Below are 23,485 nucleotides of genomic sequence, written 5' to 3' on the forward strand. Positions count from 1 at the left end.
CAGGGTAATCACTGCTCTGATTTCTATCACCATATATTAGTTTTGCCTGTGTGTCTGGCTCCTTTTGTTCAACATAACATCAGAGATTCATCTGTGTCATCATGTATATCAGAAATTCACTTCTTTTTATTGTGGAGTAGTATTCTACTATTTAAATATACCACGATTTCTTTATGTACTGGCAGACATTTGAGCTGTTCTCGGTTTGGGAGTATTATGTATCAAACCGAAATGTACATTTTTATATAACTTTTTCACTGGCGGAGATTTTTTTTTTTTTTTTGGCGTAAATACCTAGGAGGAGGATTAGTTTGGTTAGCTTCATAAGAAACTGCCTAATGGTCTTCCAACCTTGCATCTCTGTGCTTGGTAATGTTGGCTGTTAACATTTTTATTTTGGTCATTCTAGTGTATGTTAAGTGGTGTTCCATTGTGGCTCCACATTGCATTTTCTTCTGCACTAATGATGCTGAGCACCTTTTCAATATGGTTATTGGCATTTGTATATTCTCCTTTGTGATATATCCCATTCAAGCTTTTATCTACTTAAAAAAAATTGAGTTGTTCATTTTTTTATTATTTGTTTGCCAGATACATAACTTCCAGTCTCCTTTTCACTTTCTTAATGATGTCTTTTGAAGAGCAGAAAATTGTAATTTCTCATCTTTCTTCTTCTATGCCTTTTTAATTTGTCTGTGCAAGATTCTTTACCCAGCAGGAATTTCCCCCCTGTGTTGAGATTCATTTGACATCACAGGATACGGAAATCATGCATTTTTCTTCTTCCTTTTCCCCCACAAGCGTGGGGCCAACTTGAGAGCAGGAGTCATGTTTTATATCTAGTGGGATACCTAGCCAGTAGCAGGTGCTCAAGGACAATTTATTACCCAAATACACAAGTGAATGTGTTGAAAATCGGAAGAGTTACTTCCATTTCATCAGTTAACTTTTTTGCATGTCATTTTCTGAAAACAAGGAAAACTCCCCACTTAACCTCACAAGTGTGTCCAAGCAAGAAAAGCTTTATGAGGTCGTGAAAATGAGGGGGTTCTGCCCCTTAAGTGTATATCAGTAAGCAGCCTGTGAATAGACATATTTCACAGATTTTATTATTCATGCTGTTGTTAATATTTCATGAATCCTGGTTTTTATTTGAAAGGAAGTACATGTAATTTCTTTTAGTAATTCTTAATAAATTAAATGCTCCTTATGAAATGCTGGGACATCTTGAACCAAAAACACAAATGACTAGTCAGAACTCGAGATATAAGGGTTTGCCATTTGACTGCATCCTGTTGGAGTGATCAGCTTTTTATTCTAGTGAGGTTCACTAATGTCTAAAATCATATGGGTCACATAAAAACAATGTCATCATTAAATCTGTCCAAGAAATAACCTCAATGAATTCCATAGAGAACTCCCACTTGATAATGGGAGTTAAGAAGTCATAATACTATTCTGACAGGAAGGTGTGGTTAAAAACATTTGAAAAGCACCAGCAATAATGAAAATGATGGGCTCATTGAGGAAGCAAAGTGTAATCTCCTCTTGGCAGGAAACCATAAAGTGGAGAAACCCCTGCTTGGTGGACAATGAGACACAATCAAAGGACATTCAGCCCATTATGAATTAAGCATCTGAGAGCAGAATGACTTTTTCCATAGCAACAAAGCCTCAGAAAGTCCAGAATTTTATTGGCCAGATTCTTGTATTGTTCTTCCAGGCCAGCATGAATCCTCACGCTGGATGATTAAAAGTACCAGAAGCAAGTGTGACATTCAGATATTCAAGCTCAATTGATAAATATGTATAGAAAGAATAGAAAATGTAGTTACATGTATAAATAACCAGAATGCTCAATTCCCCAATTCGAAAAGTACACAATTTAGAAACTAATTCAAACTGGTTTTAAGGATTTGATGCAGTAACTCAGGGTTGCCCAATAAAATAATATATCCATTACCCAGGATGCAATCTTTGCTCCTTAAAGTGTTGGTTCTGCTACGGGGTGATGAAAAGGCCCAAATCCTTCCCTTTAGTCAAAGCTTTATGCCGGGAGAAGAGACGTGAGATAATCTTTCTCCAATGGCCAAGAACCCTAAAAGAGAGTGGTGTGCAATTGTCTCTGGCCCTGAAGTACTAAAGAAACGAAGCACCATGTTGAAGGTGGAGTGGCAGCAAGTCACAGGTGGCTTGTCATGACGCTGGCGTCATCCCGGACACTGTCGGCCCAGACACCTCCCCAACATTGACCTGGCTCTGGTTGCCCTAAACCATGTCTGACTATTGTCCAGATTCTCAAAGTCAATCCAGAATAGAGTTGAAATTCTTCTCTCATAAGAATTTGGTCATGATTTAAATGTAGTTAGAATTCTAGCTGCAAAGAATTTCAGTTGAAAGCAGGAACTCTTACTTACCTTTAATAGCTTGTGTGCCTAGAACAATGCCTGGTTGGATGATTAGGGAGAGAATTAATGGGAGGACTTAGGAGGAAAAGGAAAATTTAGAGGACTGTTGGAGTAGAAAGGCTATATTTAGAAAATTAAAGAAGCAAATCCAGCAACTGAATTAACACTCCATGACTCATTTAACTATTGATCAAAGAGAATTTATTCACAGGGTTTTTCAAATACAAACAAAATAGCACTTTTAAATTTTTTTTATACAAAATGAATATTGAAATAAATGTGGTACAGCACAGTACAATAATGAACAAAAGAAAACAAGATCTAATGAATGAATAATGTCTCTCATTACTCTCACTCCTTCAACTGAATTCTCTCCTACAGTGGACAGGAAGTTGCCTCTTTACTTCATAAGAATATCATAGCAGAAGCTACTCAGATAAAGAAATCTTGCATATTTTGAATAATATTGAAATACAAAGGCTTAACTCTAAATGTCTGCATAAACACTGAACACATGTTGAGGGCATAAAGAGTTTATGCAGGATATACAAAATACTGATAGAGTGGCTTATTGGTCCATTTATTAGGTTTAACGTATGCTTTATAAAGTGATAATACTGTATTTTAAGTGTACATTAAAAAGAAAACAGAGGAGTAATGCACTGCTAAACCTCGCATACAATCTGTGTAACAAAGTCTATGTTTGTGCGTGGGCATGTGTGTGGATGCGCATATGTCTGTATGTGCTTTCAGAAGCGCCATGACCTACAGGGAACATCTGCGCGTTACCCTGCTTCCCAACATAATACTGTTTCTACTAGCCCTTTTAATATTCATAGTCCTCATCTTTTAAAAAAATCCAAAACCCTTGTTTGCACATATAGGTTTGTTTGGTGTGTGTATGTGTTCAACATTAACAATACTCTGTGGAATAGAAACCCCCAACACCCTGCAATATTTTTAGCCTTTGGTCCATTCTTCTCTCTTTTTCCGTATTCTCCATTTCTTTTGCAAATCTTGCACAACCCTTTGCCATTACATAATGTTGACCGTTCCATTGGGTTTCATTTCATTAGCACTGCATGGATTAGAGAACCGCTATTCCACCTTTTGAAAGCAGCTGGATGGTTCAGTCTCTCCAGACCCCTTTGGCCTATCTTCTCCTCTGTTTGCTCTCAGTGGCTCCATCTCAGTAGGGGTACTGCTTCTGTTTCTTGCCCGAGAAGCAAGCCAGCCATGTGCACAGCAGCATGGCGGTGGCAGCGCCTGCCCCCGTGCAATAGTAGGCCCAGCCGATCTCACACTTACCTAGGGACACAGGAGAGGGAGGGAAGACAGGCAGAGATCAGGATGATTTTTCAGGACACTCTGTTATTTCGCCCAGTGTGTGTGCTCCTGGCGTACTGCAATAAAACTGAAATACCCATTAAAAGTGTGGTGCACTCACTCAAATGGAATGATAACAAGTGCTGAAAGCTATCTCAGTGCTGAAGAAAGAATGGTTGTGTGCATTTCAGAAGGACCTCAGGCCCATGCCTCCTGCTAGCCAAGAAGATAGAAGCTTATTCTCTTCCACCAATGCTCACTCTTCTGGCTGAAGAAAAGGAGGAATGACAGCAATCAGGATGGGGGGATAAAAGTATTAGTTCTAACAGAAATCATTCAGACTGATATGCACAATGAAAAAAAATCAAAATATAGATACAGTCCTTCTGCAAAGGGACCACTCTGAGGAGGAGATCCATTTGAAGGATGATGCTAAAATGAATACGGCTATTTACATAAAATTGCCGAATGACTTACACTTTACCTTTCGAATTGAAGAACAAAAATTCCCAGGTTCTTCTGGGGTCAACACTCACTTTTAAATTAAAATGTCATAAATGAGAGCAAAATGAAAAGGGTTCAAATGGGCCCTGACCTGTCAGAGTTGGATTAGTACTCCTGGTAATAACAACACACCCACAATACTAAAAATATAATTAGTGAAAGCAAGCAGAAGTAGCTCTTTTAGTTTCAGAGAGAGCAGACTTCAAAGCAAGAAAAGTTATCAGGTATAAAGAAGGGCCTTACATAATGATAAAGGAGTGAGTTTTCCAAGGAGACATAATAATCTATAATGTGTGTGTGCTTATCAACAGAGCAACAAATTACATGACACAAAAACTGACAGATTTCAAGGAGAAATAGATAAATCCATTATCATAGTTGGAGACTTCAACACTCTTCTACTGGAAATTGGCGGATGCAGAAAAAATCTGAAAGGACATAGTTGATATCAGTCAACTGAATATAACTGACATCTACAGACTACGTCGACCAACAACAGCCGAATACACATTCTTCTCAAGGTCACACGGAAAATACAGAAAGATTCTGGGCTGTAATACTCACCTTAAAACATTTAAAAGAATAGAAATCATACCTTGTCTACTCTTAGACTACAATGGAGTTAACCAGAAATCAGTGACAGAAAGATCACCGGAAAATACCAAAATTTGTGGAGATTAAACACTTCTAAATAACACAGGACCAAAGAAGAAATCTCAAAAGAAATTAAAAAATAGTATGAACTAAATGAAAATGAAAACACAACTTATCAAAATTTGTAGACTGCAAAGGAAACAGTGCTTAGAGGGAAATGAATAGCATCAAAAGCATATCTTAGAAAAGAAGAAAGATCTATAATCAATAATATAAGTTTCTGCCTTAGGAAACTAGAAAAAGAAGAATAAATTAAACTCAAAGTAAGCAGAAGAAAATAAATGAGTTAGAGCAGAAATCATTAACGTTCTATGAAACCATCATTGCCCTAACACCAAAACCAGACAAAAACATTACAAGAAAACTACAAACCATATTTTTCATGGATAGAGATACAAAAATTCTCAACAAACTATTAGCGAATTGAATCCAACAATGTATAAAAAGAATTATACATACAACCAAGTGTAATTTATCCCAAATATAAAAGGCTGGTTTAGCATTCAAAAGTCAATTAATAACTGGGGTGCATGGGTGGCTCAGTCGGTTAAATATTTTGACTCAGTTCATGATCTCAGGGTCATGGGATCAAGCCCCACACCAGGAATCCACACTTGGCAGGGAGTCTGCTTGAGATTCTTTCTCTCCCTCTGCCCACCCCCCGCCTAAAATGGGTAAATTAATCTTTAAAAAAAGCCAATTAATATAATGTATCACATCAAAAGACTAAAAGAAAAAAATCACATTATCATATTGATAGATGCAAAAAAAAAAGATTTAACAAAAATCCAACATCCATTCACAATTAAAAAAAATTCTCAGTGAACTAGGAATAGAGAGAAACTTTCTCAACTTGTCAAAGAATATCTAAGAACATTTACAGCTAATATCATACCTAATGGTGAGAAACTTAAAGCTTTTCATTTTCAGATTAATTTTCATTAGTGCCTATAAGAAATTCAGGAGAATTTTGAGGGATTGCCATTTCAATGATCTTGATGAAACTGCTTAGACATGGTTATCATTAAACTTCAATAAGAAAGTCCAATAATTTATTAATATTTTCAGGGTAAAATAAATGGCAAAAGAAGACTGCTCTATTGTACTGTGTTGTGCCTTTCCCACAAGGTAAGGATGTCCCCTCTCACCACTCCTCTGCAACATTTTACTGAAGGTTCTAGCTAATGCAATAAGGCAGGAAAAGAAAATAAAAGGTATACAGATTGGGAAGAAGAAAATAAAACTGTCTTTGTAGATGGCATGATAGTATCTATGGAAAATGTGAAAGAATCTACAAAACAAAACAAACAAACAAACAAACAAACAAAACACTCCTGGAACAAATAAGCGATTATAGCAAGGTTGCAGGATATACAAGGTTAATATACAAAAGTCAATTGCTTCCTATATACCAGCAATGAACAAGTGGAATTTGGAATTTAAAAGATAATACCAGTTACATTAGCACTCCCCAAAATGAAATAATTGGGTATAAATCTAATAAAATATGTACAAGATCTATATGAGAAAATCTACAAAACTCTCATGAACAAAATCAAAGGACTAAATAAATGGAGAAATATTCCATGTTCACAAATAGGAGGACCTGATAGTATGAAGAGGTCAGTCCCTCCTAATTTGGTCTATAGATTTAGTGCAATCCTATTCAAAATCTCAGAAAGTTATTTTGTGGATATTGACAAACTGATTCTAAAGTTTATATGAAGGAGCAAAAGACTCAGAATAGTGAACAAAATTCAACAAATTTCAACACAGTTTGAGGACTGATGCTACTCAACTTCAGGACTTACTATGAATCTCCAGTAACCAAAACAGTGTGGTATTGGTGAAAGAACAGACAAATAGATCAGTGGAATAGAATAGAGAGCCCAGAAATAGACCTACGTAAATATAGTTAAGTGATCTTTAAAAAAGGAGCAGAAGCAATAAAATGAAGCAAAGATAGTCTTTTCAATAAATGGTGCTGGAATATCTGGACATCCACGTGCAAAAAAAGGAAATTGCACATAGACCTTACAGTCTTCACAAAAATTAACTAAAACTAGATCATAGATCTAAATGTAACACATAAAACTACAAAACTCAAAGATAACATAACAGAAAACCTAGGTAACCTTGAGTATGGTAATGACTCTAGATATAACACAATCCATAAAAAGCACAATCCATGAAAGAACTAATTGAAAGGCTGAACTTCATTAACATTAAAAAAAAAAACCCTCTGCTCTGTGAAAAGCACTGTTAAGAGAATGAGAAGATAAGACATAGACTGGGAGAAAATATTTGCAAAAGATATATCTGATAAAGGAATCTTATCCAAAATATATAAAGAACCCTTGAAATTCAACAATAAGAAAACAACCTGATCTTAAAAATGGGCCAAAGATCCTAACAGACACTTTACCAAAGAAGATATACAGATGGCAGATAAGCGTATGAAAAGATACTCCATATTATATGTCATAACGGAAGTGCAAGCTAAAATGAGATACCACTTCATACTTATTAGAATGGCCAAAATCTGGAACACTGACACCACCAAATGCTGGTGAGTATGTGAAACAAGAGGGACCCTCATTCATTGGTGGTGGGGATGCAAAATCATACAGTCACTCTAGAAGACAGTTTGGTGGTTTCTTATAAAAGTAAACATACTCTTACCATACAATTCAGCAATCACACTCTTTGATATTTACCTAAAGGAGCCGAAAACTTACGTCCACACAAATCTGCACATGGATGTTTTTAGCAGCTTTATCCATAATTGCCAAAACTTTAAAGCAACCAAGATGCCGTTCAGAGCCAGGACTCAAACTTGGGTTCCATGTTCAAAAAAAAAAAGAAGTCATTGACCCAGAATCTCCTAGGTTTCTGCATTCATTAATCTTCCCCTTCCTAATTTTTTTACAGCATTCAAATTATTCTTTTTGTGTGCACAGTATGGAAGGCCTCTATATCTTGCATTGAACATTGTCTTTTCTGCTTTAATTTTAATTATTTTTTTAGCTAGTCTTACGATCTTATCAGAAAATGCTTTAACAATGATTTCCCTCCCTTTTCTTTTGTTATCATTTATACGTTACATTAGATACAAACACATACACCTAGATATTTAGATTTCAGTCACTGAACACATAAACCATAGACTGAAAACTATACCCTTTTTTTTTAACAAGCCAGTCATTTTATCGTGTCCATGAATAATTTTTCTTTTGAAAAATACAAAGACTGTTAAGCGTAGCATGCAATTTGACTTTGTATCTTCGCCCCATTTACAGATAAGAAGGTGAGGTCAGGCAAAGCCAAGTGAGTCACTGGCTTGTGACCATACAGGAACAGCAGCAAGATTAAATCGAGGGCCTCCACATCTCAAGAGGACACTGCCTGGGGACACAGACAACAGGCTATGTGCAGTCTTTGCCCTGGGTGTCATCCTTGGCTTCCCCCTTTCCATATCGAATATTACTAACAATTTAAACATAGCAAACATGTATTGATTACTACTTGCTCCAAATCGCTCCAAATCGTTAGAAGAGCTTTACATGGAGTAAGTATTAATGCATTTAATCCTAATCTGAACATGATGTGATAGGTACATTCAGACGGGAAAACTAAAGCCAAGAAAAATGTAATAACCTGCCCAAAGACTCGTCTGTAGTAAGTGGCAATCCTTTACCTCTCTCTCCAAAATTTATCCTCTGCACTACCACTCCTCAAGTGCCTGCCAACACCCTCGAGCCGTCTTACCTGCCATCACCGCTTTCCTGTCTCCCTGCTCCTGCTTATGGCATCACCAACAGCAGAGCAGGTAGCTATCTTGTAAAAAGTAAATCGTGTTAAGACCCTGCCTTACTTAAAATTTTCTAATGGACTGTCAAACATCCAATCTCCTTCCAGTGGCCTATGAGGGCTCGAATGAGCCTGTTACCTGCCTACTTTTCAAAACTCATGACCAACTCCCCTCTTGTCTTTTTTCTGGATACACTGGCTACCCTCTCTGGACCTCCTGAGGCTTGTTGCTGGCTTGGGTGCTTCACGTTCATTATTCCTTCTACTCAGAAAGTTCTAGTCCAGATCATTAGGCAGCTGGCTCCTTCTGAAACAGCAACTCTGTAAAGATTTGTCCCACCCCCGCCCCCACCTGCTTCATCAAAGTCACACTATTTCTCTACCTCACTTTATTGCCTTTGTAGCAAGCACTTACTATGGTTTGTAAATACTGCATGCGTGTGTGTGTATGTGTGTGTGTGCACGCGTGCGCCTGAGTGCGTGTGTTTAATTTCAGTCTCTCCCACTAGAATGAAAGCTTCAATTAGGGGAGATGTTTGTATATTTTCTTCCCTACTCTACTGCTACAACAGTGCTTGGCTCATAGTAGGCACTCACTAAATAAATACTGAATGAAAGGCAAAGTAAAAGAAAAACAGAAAGAAAGGAAGCAAAGTAGGAAAATACCAGTCCCTGAAAAACAGAGTAAATCTGGAATTTTATTATAAGAATAACTCTAGTCCTGTTTTGGCACAGAAATATTGGAAAGAAGTTCCCAAACCAACTTTATAGCATTTACAGCCTCATACAGAGTGTGTTAAATGTAATAGGTTAATAGATCCTGAACGATCACATCTCCACCTCGGGGTAGGTCTCATTGGCACAATGACCTCATAGATTCAATAGGTATTTTTCAAGGGTAACAGAGTCCCCTTTCATGTACCAAATTTTCTGATAACCATCCGCAAGTGTGTCTGGGGAATAATCTCCATTGGTAAATCTTAGGAATAATCTCCATTTTGAATTATTCTTTAGCTGGATTAAATAAATCTAGGAGGAAGAATTAATAGATAGCTAAGAGATGGCAAGTGGTTTAGAACCTTTCAAGAAGTCAGCAAAATTTGTGGGCAATCCATTCAGCCTAGGGCTCATAACATGGAACACAATCAATCATTCATTAATAACAAGGTACTGACCTACACACAGTTCCATGACCTAACAGGAAAAGCAGAGGGCATAATTCTTTATCAACTATTGGACACTTATTCAAGAAAAAGTAACTGGTGAGGGCAGTTATTTGAAAATAGTCCATGTGACAGTAGCCATGTGTATTAAATAAAGATGAAAAAGAAGCTACTGAAGAATTGACTACTTAAGACCCAGGAGAGAGAGCATACTTTTTTTTTTTTCTCCAGGGAAGTCAATAGAATATAGGGGCTCTTAACTGGCAAGGCTGGTAGCAGATGGTATAGATATTCTACCAAATTCCTTTATACCCTTTCTTTGGTCCTGAGTTCCCACCCTTAGCTTCTGATTGTGCTCTGCTCCTAACAGCTTACCCTTGCGACCCTCTTCAGAGGACCCATGAGTGTGGAGCCTCATTGCCCCAACTCTCAGACTTAAGTGCCCCCTGGTGTGGCCAGTAGCCAATGACTGACTGGTGCAGAAGTATGAAAGCCGGTTTCCTGACCTCCAGGTGAGACAAAATCTGTGGTAGAATGAATGTTCCAGAGCCCCAGTGAGTTCAGGGTGAGGCTGGGACCTCACCTCAAACTGCACCCTTGCCTGGCATTTACCCCTTCGCTACCTTACTTCCCATTTCCCTACTGGTTTCTTGAACATGAATCCTCGTCTCAGGATCTGCTCTGGGGAACTTGATTTAAGACGAGAGCAAGTGAACAAAATCTTTCTTGATTATTCTTTTTCATAATAAAGGTTTGTGAGGTTTCAGTTGTCAGAGGCTTAACCCCACCACCCACCTACCCAACGCGCCCAGGCCCTGCCATCGCTGAAGGACCCACAGGATAGAGTCTTCAGTGATGTGGGAAACAAAGGTAAAAGAGAAAAAATTAAACTTCCTTATTACTTATTGTCCATTGACAAAGTCCTTGAAACAGGTAGAGCGACCTACCTCTGGGAGCTCAGCTGTGTAGATGTTAATACTTTGCTAAGGGCAAAAGGCAACCTTAGGCTAACATTATCCCAAACCCCTAGGATCCCGTGAGTCTACTTAAACATATAAAAACTCCTCTGGAAACTTCCTTTATCTCTACCCCCCAAGATATATGTTGGCAATCATCCCCCAAGCATATGGTCCACTGATTTACATCTGAAGGGTCTCATGACTAGGGTTTTACTAGACAGTGACAAATGACCTTTTCCTAACAATAGCTAGCCCCCTTGAGGTCCTGAAAACTTTGCTTCCAAAATTCCTTAGAGACTTACCTTGTCCCTAACCCCTTCCCACCTTGAAAGTAGATAATCGGCCACTCCTGACAACCGCAGGGCAACTCTTTCTGCCCAGGGGTCCTGTCCCTGGGCTTTAATAAAACCACCTTTTTGCACTGAAGATGACTCAGGAATTCTTTCTTAGCCATCAGCTCTGAACCCCAACATTTCCTACATCATTCAGCACCAGGTGTCTGCACTACTGTCTTCCAAGGGGCAAATCCAACTCCATGCCTTGTTAAGTATTTCTAATAATTGTTGTTTCTGGAGCCCTTCTTGTTGTGTCATAAAACATGCAGTCAATTCATCAAACCAGCTGTTTATTAGATGAAAATAGAAAGGAAACTAAATAAAGTTATTTAAAAAGTGTGCCATAGGAAAAGAAAATGTTTGAGAATGTCATCAGATATTGCCATTTATGTGTGTAATCTACACATTTTGTGATTTATTTATTTTTATTTTTTATTTTTTTAAGGATTTTATTTATTTATTTGACAGAGAGAGAGAGAACAAGTAGGCAGAGAGGCAGGCAGAGAGAGAGGGAGAAGCAGGCTCCCCGCTGAGCAGGGAGCCCGATGCGGGGCTCGATCCCAGGACCCTGGGATCATCACCTGAGCTGAAGGCAGCTGTTCAACCAACTGAGCCACCCAGGCGCCCCTACACATTTTGTGATTTAAATTCAGCAACTGGCTCAGATCCAAAATAAGCAACTAATGTTCAGTGCGATTTAGAAGAAAAATATTCCTCTATTTCAGATACGAAGACTTTCACTTACTACGTAATTCATAAAATACAGAATCATTAAATCAATATGGATTTATTCTGGTATTTTGGATTATTTAGAAATATAGCCAGCCCATCAAACTACCCTCAAAAGAATATACAAAAAAACATACATACACACAGATACACACACACAAATACCTTTTGAGAAGCAGGAAATGGTGAAGATCAGTCTGGTAAGATCAACATGTGTCAATAGGATTTAGGCAAATCTAAAGAAACACTAAGTCATCCAACCCCTGATTCTTGATTCCTGTCCTCCCATTCTTCCTCTCTCCCTCAATTCATTCATCGAGTCAACAAATATTTATTAAGTGCCTACTTTAGGAATCACTGGGTGATGAGGATCTTATTGGAAACAAGATAGATATAGTCCCTGCTATCAAGGAGTTTTGTCTAGCCAAGGAAGTACAAAACTATAATTATGCAGATTATTATATAATAATAATTGAGACACGTGATTTGATGAAAAAAAATTCAGGATGCTAAGACAGCAAATCACAAAGGATCTTTAGATCTTTAGATCAGTGAAGGTGAGCCTTAAATTAGAAGTGAAATACACACTGAGACCTGGAAGAAGAGCAGGACCAAGCCAAGTGGAAATTTGAAAGGCCAGGGAAGAGTGTACTTGCACTTGGGGGCTGGGAAAGGAGAAATATGGGCAAATTAAGTCTTGTTAAAGTATTGCTCAAGAAGAAATGAACGCCACTTTGGGTGTAAGCAAGAGATGGGGTTGGGTGTGACCACCTCCAGAGTTTGAGAGCTTGAAGCCTAAAAACTTCCTCTCCAGAATTTTTATCTGTATTAGTAGATAGAACTGTAAGGTATTCAACGTTGATCAATAAATCTTAAAAACCTATTATATGTGTTTCAGTGGTACAGGAGCTAGAGACCCAGCAGCGAACAAGACAGAAAGGGTCTTTGGCCTAACAAAGTTTATGTTCTAGTAAGACCGATTCTCAAGGATCGCTCACATCACTTGCATTATTTTGAAACCATCCCTTGTATATTTTACACATATATTTTGTAGAATTTCAGTCGGATGAAATTAGTAAGATACAAGAGGGATTTCTTTTTCATGAAACATATATACAAATACAAAATATCTAGAGTTGGTGAGAGTTCTGTGACTTTCCAACTGCACACTGGACACCCTGTACCTTGAACTTCTCCACAGGAGAAAGAAAAGGAGATTATTATTTTTTTTTTCTCTTTGAGCATGATTCCATTGTTCAAACCCACATGCTCAATAATAAGAAATTAGCACCATGTTTTACAATAATAAGAGGAAAAAGTGTTTTTGAGTACACTAGGCTATCAGGAAAGTTTATATGTTTTAAATGGCATAGTGGTCCCTGAGTAGTAGTAACAGGACTTAAGGAAACCAGGAAATGTGGGGGCCATTCTTCCAAGGCCCCTCTCTCCCCCTTTCATGGCAATAAATGCTTGTTATTATAATGCAAACCAAAAGCATTTTGCTAGAGGGCAAGTTCTGTCTGTGATCCTCTCAGGGAATTAGAGAAGCAAATCTGTTTAAACTTTCCCTTTTGCTCTCTGTAATGCTCCATCAGACAGGACTCCAAGCTTGCTTGGTCGGCAAACTGCTGCTTTCGACAATGGGGAATACTATTCTTGACAGATAAAATAGAGGTTAATGGGACAAAATGCAGCAAACCACAGTCCCCTGCCAAGTCAATGGAAAAAGATGCTGTGGCGGCGATCCAGGGCGGGCCGGAAGAGGAGATGGGGTGCGTGCAAGAGGTGTGGCTGTTTTTTTCCGGGGGGCTCAAGTTAGTTTTTGGTGCGGCTTGCATCAGTAATAGAGACAGAAGAAAAAGTACAAAGAATCCAGCCATGCTACGAGTAACAATGGAATTCCAGAGATCTTTTCATCTTTTGAGGAAATGGCAGTTTAACCTCTGCTTTTTCATTAACTGGTCCCATTAACATTTCAGAGCCTAGATCTGACACTGTGTCTGCCTGGTCTCCTTTGGTATCCTGGTGCTCAGTACAACGCCCGCACCACAGCGGACGATCAATACAAGTTCCTGGCAGGAATGCGTATCAGACACGGTACTGAGAAGAGGTACTGCGCTGAGAACAGGAATCCGAAATTAATAATTATATAACAGCCGTCATGTATATAAACTGTGAGCCAGGTGTGGGACAGTTTGCAAGTGGCATCTCTCACTTCATTATTTTTGCCTCTGATGCTTTCCAGAAATTAGAGAAACAAATCTGATTATATTTTCCCAGCATGGTTCCCATTGTGAAGAGGAACAAATTGTTTTACATGCAAGGTAAGTAATTTGCCTAGTATCTCAAATAAATGGCTTCGACTTGAACTTGGGTCAAACTGATTCCAGAACTTTCTCCTGTGCTCCTGATAATGTATTAGAATGTCCTACATCAAATGTATTTTTCCCATTTCCATGTGTTAAGATAGTACTTGTTTATGTGGGAAACAAAGGAAAAAGAAAAATTATTAAATTTCCTTGCTACCTATAGCCCATCAACAAATCCTTGAAACAGGCAGAGTGACATTCCTCTAGGGACTCAGCTGCCTCGATGTTGTTACTTTGCTAAGGGCAAAAGGCAATCTTAGTCAACCCCCAGGATCCTGTAAGTCTTTTTTAAGATATAAAAACTCCTTTCGAAACTTCCTTTATCTCTACTCCCCAAGATACATCCCCCAAGCATATGACCCACTGATATACATCTGGAGGGTCTCATGACTAGGGTTTTACTAGACAGTGATAAATGACTTTTTCCCAACAATAGCTAGCCCCCTCCGGATCCTGGAAACCTTGTTTCCAAAATTCCTTAGAGACTTACACTATCCTTAACCCTCTCCCAACACATAGCTCAGGCAGTCCTGCCCTCTCACTCATGCCTTCTGACAAAACTCCACGTGTGCTGGCCTCCCCGGGCTCTGCATTTGAACCTGAGCCTCACCCATTCCCAGCTTCCTCCTTTCTTCACTAGGTCACTGCCAAGTTCCCAGACTTGTGGCCACAAGGGCCTGAGTCCAGATATCATAAGACGACTGACTTTATTTATCAAGGTGGAATACCTTTCCTCTGTGATTTTTAAGATGTTCACCATGCTATGATATAAATGCAAAGCCTGTGTAGAAAAGAAGCAGACATTTTCAATACCATCCTTTTTGCTGGATAAATAATGAGGGCACACGAAGGTGGAAGGATCAGTGGAGAGACAGAAACTTTTGTCCTCTTAAATACCAGGGACAAAAGTTGGATAGGTCTTTCTCCTCTTGAATAAACTCCTTCATGTCTCTTCATATTCAGACCATCTTGTCTGCATATGCATTAAAACAAACAAACAAAAATAACGAAGAATGAAAAGAATCTATTGCTGGACCAATTCCATTTGTTCTTTTGTGAAGTTACTGAACAAAGGTGTCACTAGTAAAAAAGAAACAAGTTTTAAACCTTTGGCCTAAAACCTACAAAGGCTTTATTTAATTCAAATGTTTAATGAAACAAGTGGTTAAAATGATACCTTGTATGTCTGAAAAGAGAAGAGAAGAACACCCAAACTTGGTGGCTGGGTACAAAATGTAGAGGTAAAAAGACTGAAGGAAGAAAGTACATGAAGTGTGGGTCTTTCTCAAGGTCCTGGGCGGGTGCCCATCTGTTCATTACTGGATGAATAAACTCCCCTGTACACAGCTTTAGGGCCCCATTTATTTGTTTATTTATTTATTAAAATATTTATTCATTTATTTTAGAGAGAGAGAAAGAGAGAGAGAGAGCACGAGCGGGAAGGGCAGAGGAAGAGAGAGAATCTCCAGCAGACTGTGCTGAGTGCAGAGTCTGACACGGGGCTCCATTTCAGGACCCTGAGATCTCGACCTGAGTGGAAACCAAGAGTTGGATGCTTAACCGACTGCACCACCCAGGTAATCAGGGTCCCAGTTATATTGTATTCTTTGTACCCCATGTGGATGTGCTCCAGGAGGTACCTTCTACAAGCAGGCATGCCCCCTCTTAGTACTTCCAGAAAAAATAGTGGGGAGGTATGTGTCATGGTAGAAACCTCGAATCCTAAGCACTGCATGTCCCCAAATGCCCTAGCAAGGCGTGGCTATGTTCATGCCTCCTAAATTTCTAGAGCAGCACCACAGTGCATGGCCCCAGTGTTTCTCCTCAAGGACTGTGGCTTTGGACTCAAATATAGTAGGCTGACTTTATCGACCCGTTCTGCCCCTCATTCCCAAGTTCAGGATATTGTACAGTAGGATTTGAAGTCTCTGGAAATTGAATGATATCTTTTCCCCCAAACACAGAGCGTGCCTCAATGAATGATGATCTAACTCTGTGCACTGGAACCACTTCAACAAAAAAGAGGAGGCAAGAATGTCTTAAAATATTCCCCCTACCTTCTTTGTTTGCCCTACTTTCTCCACAGAGTTAACCAAGATGTTAATAATCAGAATATAAAATACAAATAAATAAATAAATAAACAAACTGGACCAGAACTTAAAGCCACCCCCCCCCACACACACACACACAAAGAATATAAAATGCAGAAGTGCCATTGGTAAGGACTGACACACTCAAGCTATGGCATTAGTAAGTATTTTCACAACCATGAATGTCAAAGAGAGAGGGATTTACTCTCTGGAAAAGATAAGATAGGCATCTACAAAGAGCCCCTAACAGCACCATGTCTAAGGAGATATGTTATGGGTGAATTTTGATAGGAAAATATATGTCAGCCTTGTAAATTTGATCCTGTCCAGCTTCATTCATTCTGTAGCTGGAGCAGAAGGAGTGAGGAGAGGGCTCTCCAGAGGAGTCCATGAGGGGCAGTGACTGGTGTGCAAGCCCTATATTCAAATATGACTATCTGCTCTCTGGGTCTCAGATTGCAGGGAAAAAACCTTTCTGAATTACAAATTAGTTCTTTTTTTTAAATTTAAATTCAATTAGCCAGCATATAGTACATCATTAGCTCTTGATGTAGTGTTCAATGATTCATTAGTTGCGTATCACACCCAGTGCTCATCACAATGGTATAAATTTCTCTTCTGAAACCCCACAAAAATTCTGCTAAAAAGCCATAGTTTTAACTTGCTCTGTTGTGTCTCTCTTGTCCCCATAGAAATGTTTTAGCTTGACCTTTAGGGTGAGGAGCTGAAGAAAAAAGAATAGTTTTGCCCAAGTACTATGTACTATCCCCCAAGCAAACGGTGCTAACCATTGTGCACTTAGGGATTTACCAGAAAATACCTATCCAAGGTCTCATTTCTGCACAGCTACTCATTTGCAAAAGGGCTGGACTCCCAGAACAGTAGCTGGACTTGACCAAAAGTTCAGTAGCCTGAGCCCAAACATACATCAGGAACAAAGGGCATTCCTATTTACTGTTATTACCACTACTAACACTAGTAATATATTCTTTCTTTTCTGAAATCTTAGTATGCTCTAATATCATAATGTAGGTTTGGACAGCAAGCATTTTTTTTTTTTTTGAGCATCTGGAAACCTTAAATACTACTTTGTGTTTGTTATTTTCTGCAAATGGAAAACCACATAGCAGAAATATAATCCAGAACAAGCAATACCCACTATGAGAAAAGCAAATAAATTCCATTTCTCGCATGCATAATTCTACACTTAAAATATATCAGTTCAAGGGCCATAGATTAGATAAGAGTATTTCATCAATGTTAACTTTCTAATTTTGGTAATTGTACTTTATGGAAAAGGACATTACTTTTAGGAATTATTCCCTTAAGTGTCTAGGGTTGGAGGGGCATCGTATCTGAGAGAGACAGAATAGAGCAGGAGGGTGGGGGAGAATGATAAAGCAAAAATATGATAAAATTTAATATTAAGGGAATCTGGATGAAGAGTATATGAGAATTCTTTGTTCTATTTTTATAACTTTTCTAGAAATCTGAGCTCATTTCAAAATCAAAATTAAATGAATATAAAAATTTAACTACGTATGCATACATATATACATACCCCCACATATATAAATATAAATATATATATACACACACACACATATAAAATGAGTGGGCGACTTTTATGCTTGTAAATATAAAAAGCCGCAACTCAATAAATATGTTGGTCATATGGCATGCAAAACGAGACATCTGCATAATGGCAATTTTTGTTGTGTAATTTTCCTCATGAAAATAGGCATTCACCCTCTTCCACTCCATTTGCACAGGTACGGCACTCAGCGGGTGGGGGGGGCGGGTCTGAGGAGTCCCCGCCCTCTAGCTCCTCCCCACATACCACAAAACCTCCTCCCCTTGCCACCAACCACGGCCCGCCACAGCGGGCCACAGCGAACAGCCCACAAATTAAACTCACCTAAAGAAAGGGGACATTCTAGCATTGATCATAACATAGTGTGAAACGCTAAGGGAGGGGCGTCTGTGGGCAGAACGCAGGTGTCCAGGTGGGAGGAAATGGAGCCCAGAGCCCATCCCCTCCCGGAGGCGCCGGGCAGAGGCCGGAGCAGCGCTGAGGCACAAAGGGTCCTCTGGCTCTACAAAGTGCCTCCAGTGGTTGTCCATACGCCCCGTGGGAAACAACACTTCCCACTGAAGGAGAGGGGCTTCTCTAGCTGATAGATTTTACAGGAGCAAAGCATATGCTCCCTGAGAAAAAAACCCCGGGAGGTTTATGTGCCGTCAAAGTCATCCCTGGTGGGTCCGGCTGTGAGCAGTTGTGCGGGGCCGCCAAGTCGGGAGCACGCGGGGTCATGGGCTACGGTAAGGAATCCAGCCTGCACAGGTCAGAGGCTTTCCTCCGTTTTAAGCCTTGTCAAGAATCAGTGCATCACACCTCCGTTTCTGTGTCCTTGGGACTTTATCTTTTCCTCACTCCTCCTCCTCTCACCTAGCCTATCACAGCATCATGGATTTCAGAGCAAAGGGACATTCGAGAAGGATCATCTAGGCAAGGGTTGGCAACCATTTTCTGAAAAGAGCCAGGTAGTAAATATTTTAGGTCAAAAGCAGCCACGGACGCCAAGTAAACACACGAGCATGGCTGTGTTTCAGTAAAATTTGAAAAAACAAGCAGGACAGATTTGTCACATGGTGTGCTCACACCCTTGATGTTGGTCATCTCCTTATATTTCGCCAGTGAGGATACTGTAGCTCAGGAGACAAAAGTCACCTTCCCAGGTCTCCCAAATGTCCAGTAGGAGAGTCTTTCTCTTTGTTTATAATTGAATTACCTGGTTCCAGTCTAAAGCAGGGTGCTGATGCTGGGTTATTCTTAACCAAAAATCTAGTCCTGAGTAATTGGGTAATAAGTATGTATGCCACATCATTACCTACCTGTACTTTTAAAGTTAACCTCACAAAGCCAAAGCAAATAATTATAAAGTTGTGAGGGAAAAAAAACCCTCTTTTATCAATAAGCCAGTGAACGGATGTACTTCATGTCAATATAAATAAATCACCAGTGTGAAAACAATTCTAGATCTCTAGATAAAAAATGAGCAGGGTTAGGGGCGCCTGGGTGGCTCAGTTGGCTAAGCGACTGCCTTCGGCTCAGGTCATGATCCTGGAGTCCCGGGATCGAGTCCCGCATCGGGCTCCCTGCTCGGCAGGGAGTCTGCTTCTCCCTCTGACCCTCCCCCCTCTCATGTGCTCTCTCTCTCTCTCAAATAAATAAATAAAATCTTTAAAAAAAAATGAGCAGGGTTAGATGAACAGATAGACAAAATGTGGTGTATCCATATAGTGGAATATTACTAAGCCATAAAAAGGAATGAAGTTCAGACACGTGCTACAACATGGACGAACTTTGAAGATATCACGCTAAGTGAAAAAAGGCAGACACGAAAGGACAAATTTTGTAGGATTCCCTGTGTAGGAGGTACTTCGAATAGGCAAATTCATAGAGACAGAAAGTTGAACAGTGGTTCCTAGGGTCTGGTGGTTGGAAATAATGGAGAGTTATTGTCTACTGGGTAGAGATGCTGTTTAGGATGATGGAAAAGTTCTGGAAATAGAAAACAGACAGTGATGATGGTTGCACATTGTGAATGCACTTAATGCCACTGAATTGCATACTTAGAAATGGTTGAAATGATCAATCTTATGTTACATACATTTTGGCACAATGTGACAAAAAAGGAGCAGTGTTACGTGGAGGTAGAAAACAAAGTAGATTGGGTCCATCAGAGAAATGGATCCTAGAAGATGCGAAAAACAGACATTCAGGTGATTTTGCTGGGTGTGGCTGCACAGGAAAAAAACACTTCACTTCCTCTCACACCCAGGCTGTCAGGGGTGTTCCTGATCCTACCACACCAAGCCTGCTCATTGTTTTTCTTTCCCATCAGATCCATTCTGGGTCCTTCCTCTTAAACTCTACACTGACTCAAGGTCCTGCATCCTCCCATCCTGAATTCCGGTAAAAGCCCCATAACCGGGAAACAGGTGGCAAAGATGCTTTGCCTACGTAGCATTCCCGCGACACAAAGGAATGGCCAAAGAAAATAAACTACCCTGGTGCTTCCAGAAATATAATCAAATTTCAGTTGAAGTGTCAGAAAAGTAGGGTGAGTGCATCTGAATTCTTATGATCACACCAAACAAATGGACCTCTGTTGCGTGGCCCAGTAAATAATTTTGTTAAGATACACATTTGCAAGATTTACACATGAAAAATGGTTTCCCCTTTGTCCTGTCTGGCCGGCTGGGTGTCTGCTAGCACAGTTATCAATCCTTGCCCCTTAGCACTGAATCCGTCCTAAAAGTGTCACTAGAGATAACGCCGCTGTTAAGGTGATAAGGCACACATACAGGTCCTATATACACAGTGTACACTGGTGGTCTTTGTGTTCACGCTGTGAGCCGACACAGTGTGCAATCCCCGTGTGGGGCAGGCTGAGATCACCAGTGGGGTTTACTCAGTGTATGGTGACAGATTAGCCTTTGGTTTCTGTCTATCGCTGCCATTTATAAAGGCTGGAATGACCTGAAATTCAGCTCCTCTGACTCATAAATTGGCCACAAAAGAGAGTGTGAAGGGACCTAGACTGTGCCTAATTGCTGGTCCTCCGTGTAGCCTGCGGCTTTAGCCAGTTTTCCAGCAAAGCCACATGAAGAGGTGCTGCACGCCATCCTGTTGGCATTTTATCTGCCCTCCTCCCTTTGTTTGTCATGCTTCCATTGGCCACCAAGCAGCCTCTGAATATACTCTCTGTACCCACTTAAACGGAGATGGGCTGCAGCAAGCACTGCTTTGATCTTGGTTCACTGCCCTCCATATAAGAGGTTTGCCTGGATGATCCCTCCTTATGTGTAAGGTGGTTGCTGGGGATGAGCCTAATCCAATTTGGTCAAGCACAACCTTGAGACTCTCTGGTAAATTACAGTAACTGCTGAAAAAGTGTGAGGGATGGTGCCCGGTAGCCACTCTCCTACAATCTCATTTCCAAGTTATAATGAACACGAGTCTCAGACCAAATGCTGCTACACAGACAGACGCTTATTAAACAAACAGCTATCAAGAAGCAGGCACAAACCAGGTCATCAACCTGGTCTGGGAGCTAGTTAAACCCTAGCTCTCTATCCTTTAAGAGTTTGGAAATACCACTTTGCATGAAGGAACCACTGAAGCAATGTTCTAGGGCAGGATTCTGTTCCCTTTGGCAACAAACAACCGGAAATCCTCCAAAGAAAGACTGGAAATTGAGCTGTTTAGGGATGATCACACCTTGGCTGCCATTCCTAAGGTCAGTGTACATTTAGCTGGAATGCTTCAGTGAAGCTGTATCACTTGTTAAAATACTAAAATATGTACCTCTTGGTACTGATGGGTAAACATCCACTTCTCCAAGTTCCCCAAGTGTCCCATTGTCCCTTCCCTGCCTCTGAGAACTCTAGAGAATCCTAGCCTCATGTCCCAGAAACCCAGAAACTCCCAAGAGTCAGTGCCTGGCAGAGCAGGATTCCTTGGGAGTCTGCTCCAGTGCTGTGGCCAAGATTTATCTCAGTTTGGACTGGTCAGGGCCTATGAAAAACTGGTTCTTAGAGATTTTGAATATCACTGGGACTTAGAATAATGGCTATATGCCTAAATGGATGTTTAAATCTCTTCATGCAAGGATAGGGAATCCATTTTTAGCATTCATCATGGTAATTAGTAAGATGCTAATTCCACCAATAAAAATCCATTTCTGACATGGCGATCCTAATAGTCAAGCTTCTGATGTTGGTTGAGTTACGGATAACTGAACACTGTGCTAGCAGCCTTGAGTATCTGTTCTGGAGGAGGCACCTGAGTTGTGACTTCCCCTGAGACACATCTCTCTCTGTTTATCCTTAAGTATCTTCAAAGGAATCACAGGCATTATGACAGTGATGTCAAGAACTGTGAAGAGTCTGAGATTTTACTCTACTTGCAAACTAGCAAAGTCAATTGCCACATTTCACAGATGCTGGAAAAGCCAGGAGACTCCCAGGTCAGAGGTGGAGGAGTGCATCACTCACAGCTCAGCAAGCAGCTTGAGCTTCCCATTTGCATCCATCCCCTGGCCTCCCACCCCGCACAGGGGCTGATGTGGCAAACTCAGTGAGTTTGGGTCACAGTTGAGGAATCCTATGCTTAGGGAACCCCAATTTTTTATAATAAGCTGCAAACAAATCTGCCCAAATTTTGCCCCAGAGGGAGACATTATCTTTATTATGCTAAACAACAAACAAACTTGTCCTCTGCTCCAGCAGGATTCAAGGCTGTTCGGTATACAAACATCTTTGACAAGACAATTCAGAACCAAGAGCCCTCGGGACATGCTGGAGAACTGTCTCCTGATAGTGGCACCAATGGAACTGGCCATCAGTCTAAGTGGAAACATTCAATTCACTAGGAAGGTTGAACACTCATTTTCACAGATATGATTTCAATGTAGAATTGGTGTTTGGGAGTATCTATTTGCAATAATACATATTGTAACTACGATGTTTTGCTCTATAACATCCCCCCGACAAACACTTCCACCGATAATGAAATCAAGTCAAAAGGGTTCAGTGGCTTTCCAGCTTTCGGGGCGGGGGGAGGGGGGGTGCGGGGAGGGAGGTGTTTGAGGATTGTTGGCAGGTAAAGTCTAGAGGTCACTTTTCTCAGGTTCCTAATATCAGACTTCCAAATGTGGATTACCAGAGGTTCTAAGTTTTCTGATGTCAGAAACATATTTGAATACATATAAAAGCTACAAATAAACTCTCTAGAAAACAGCATAGGCATATAAAATTTGCACACAATTTCAGTGGGGTCACAAATCTCTGAAGCCTATTAATAGACTTTGGACCCTTGAATGATCCGGAGACACCAATCCCTGGAACAAGGCTTTCTGTAACCTCAAACTCATTTACCAGTGTCATCAAAACATCCAGTTGCCAAGCCAAAGCAGCTTACTATCCAGATACCATGTAGCTGACATTCTTGGCTATCCAAAACAGGACCCCAAATCAGGAGGTAAGAAAAAAACAAAACAAAACTGTCCAGTGCATACAAAAATCAGTACTTAAAGATACACGGTGCACAGAAACAGAGTTGAACTGTGT

General features: G+C 40.1%; 1 protein-coding gene across 1 annotated transcript in view; it reads right to left on the reverse strand.

The window, feature by feature from the left end:
• Window positions 1-2,592: 2,592 nt before the first annotated feature.
• Window positions 2,593-23,485, reverse strand: part of LHFPL6 (LHFPL tetraspan subfamily member 6) — a 222,554-nt gene continuing 201,661 nt past the window's right edge. Inside the window, exon 4 of the mRNA XM_006732395.3 lies at window positions 2,593-3,716. Within this exon, the coding sequence (XP_006732458.1) occupies window positions 3,598-3,716 (119 nt within the window). The 3' untranslated portion in view covers window positions 2,593-3,597. The remainder of the gene's footprint in view (window positions 3,717-23,485) is intronic.

This window comes from Leptonychotes weddellii, chromosome 3 (genome assembly GCF_054177405.1).
Source record: "Leptonychotes weddellii isolate Sample4059 chromosome 3, ASM5417740v2, whole genome shotgun sequence".
In the NCBI taxonomy this organism is placed as follows: Eukaryota; Metazoa; Chordata; class Mammalia; order Carnivora; family Phocidae; genus Leptonychotes; species Leptonychotes weddellii.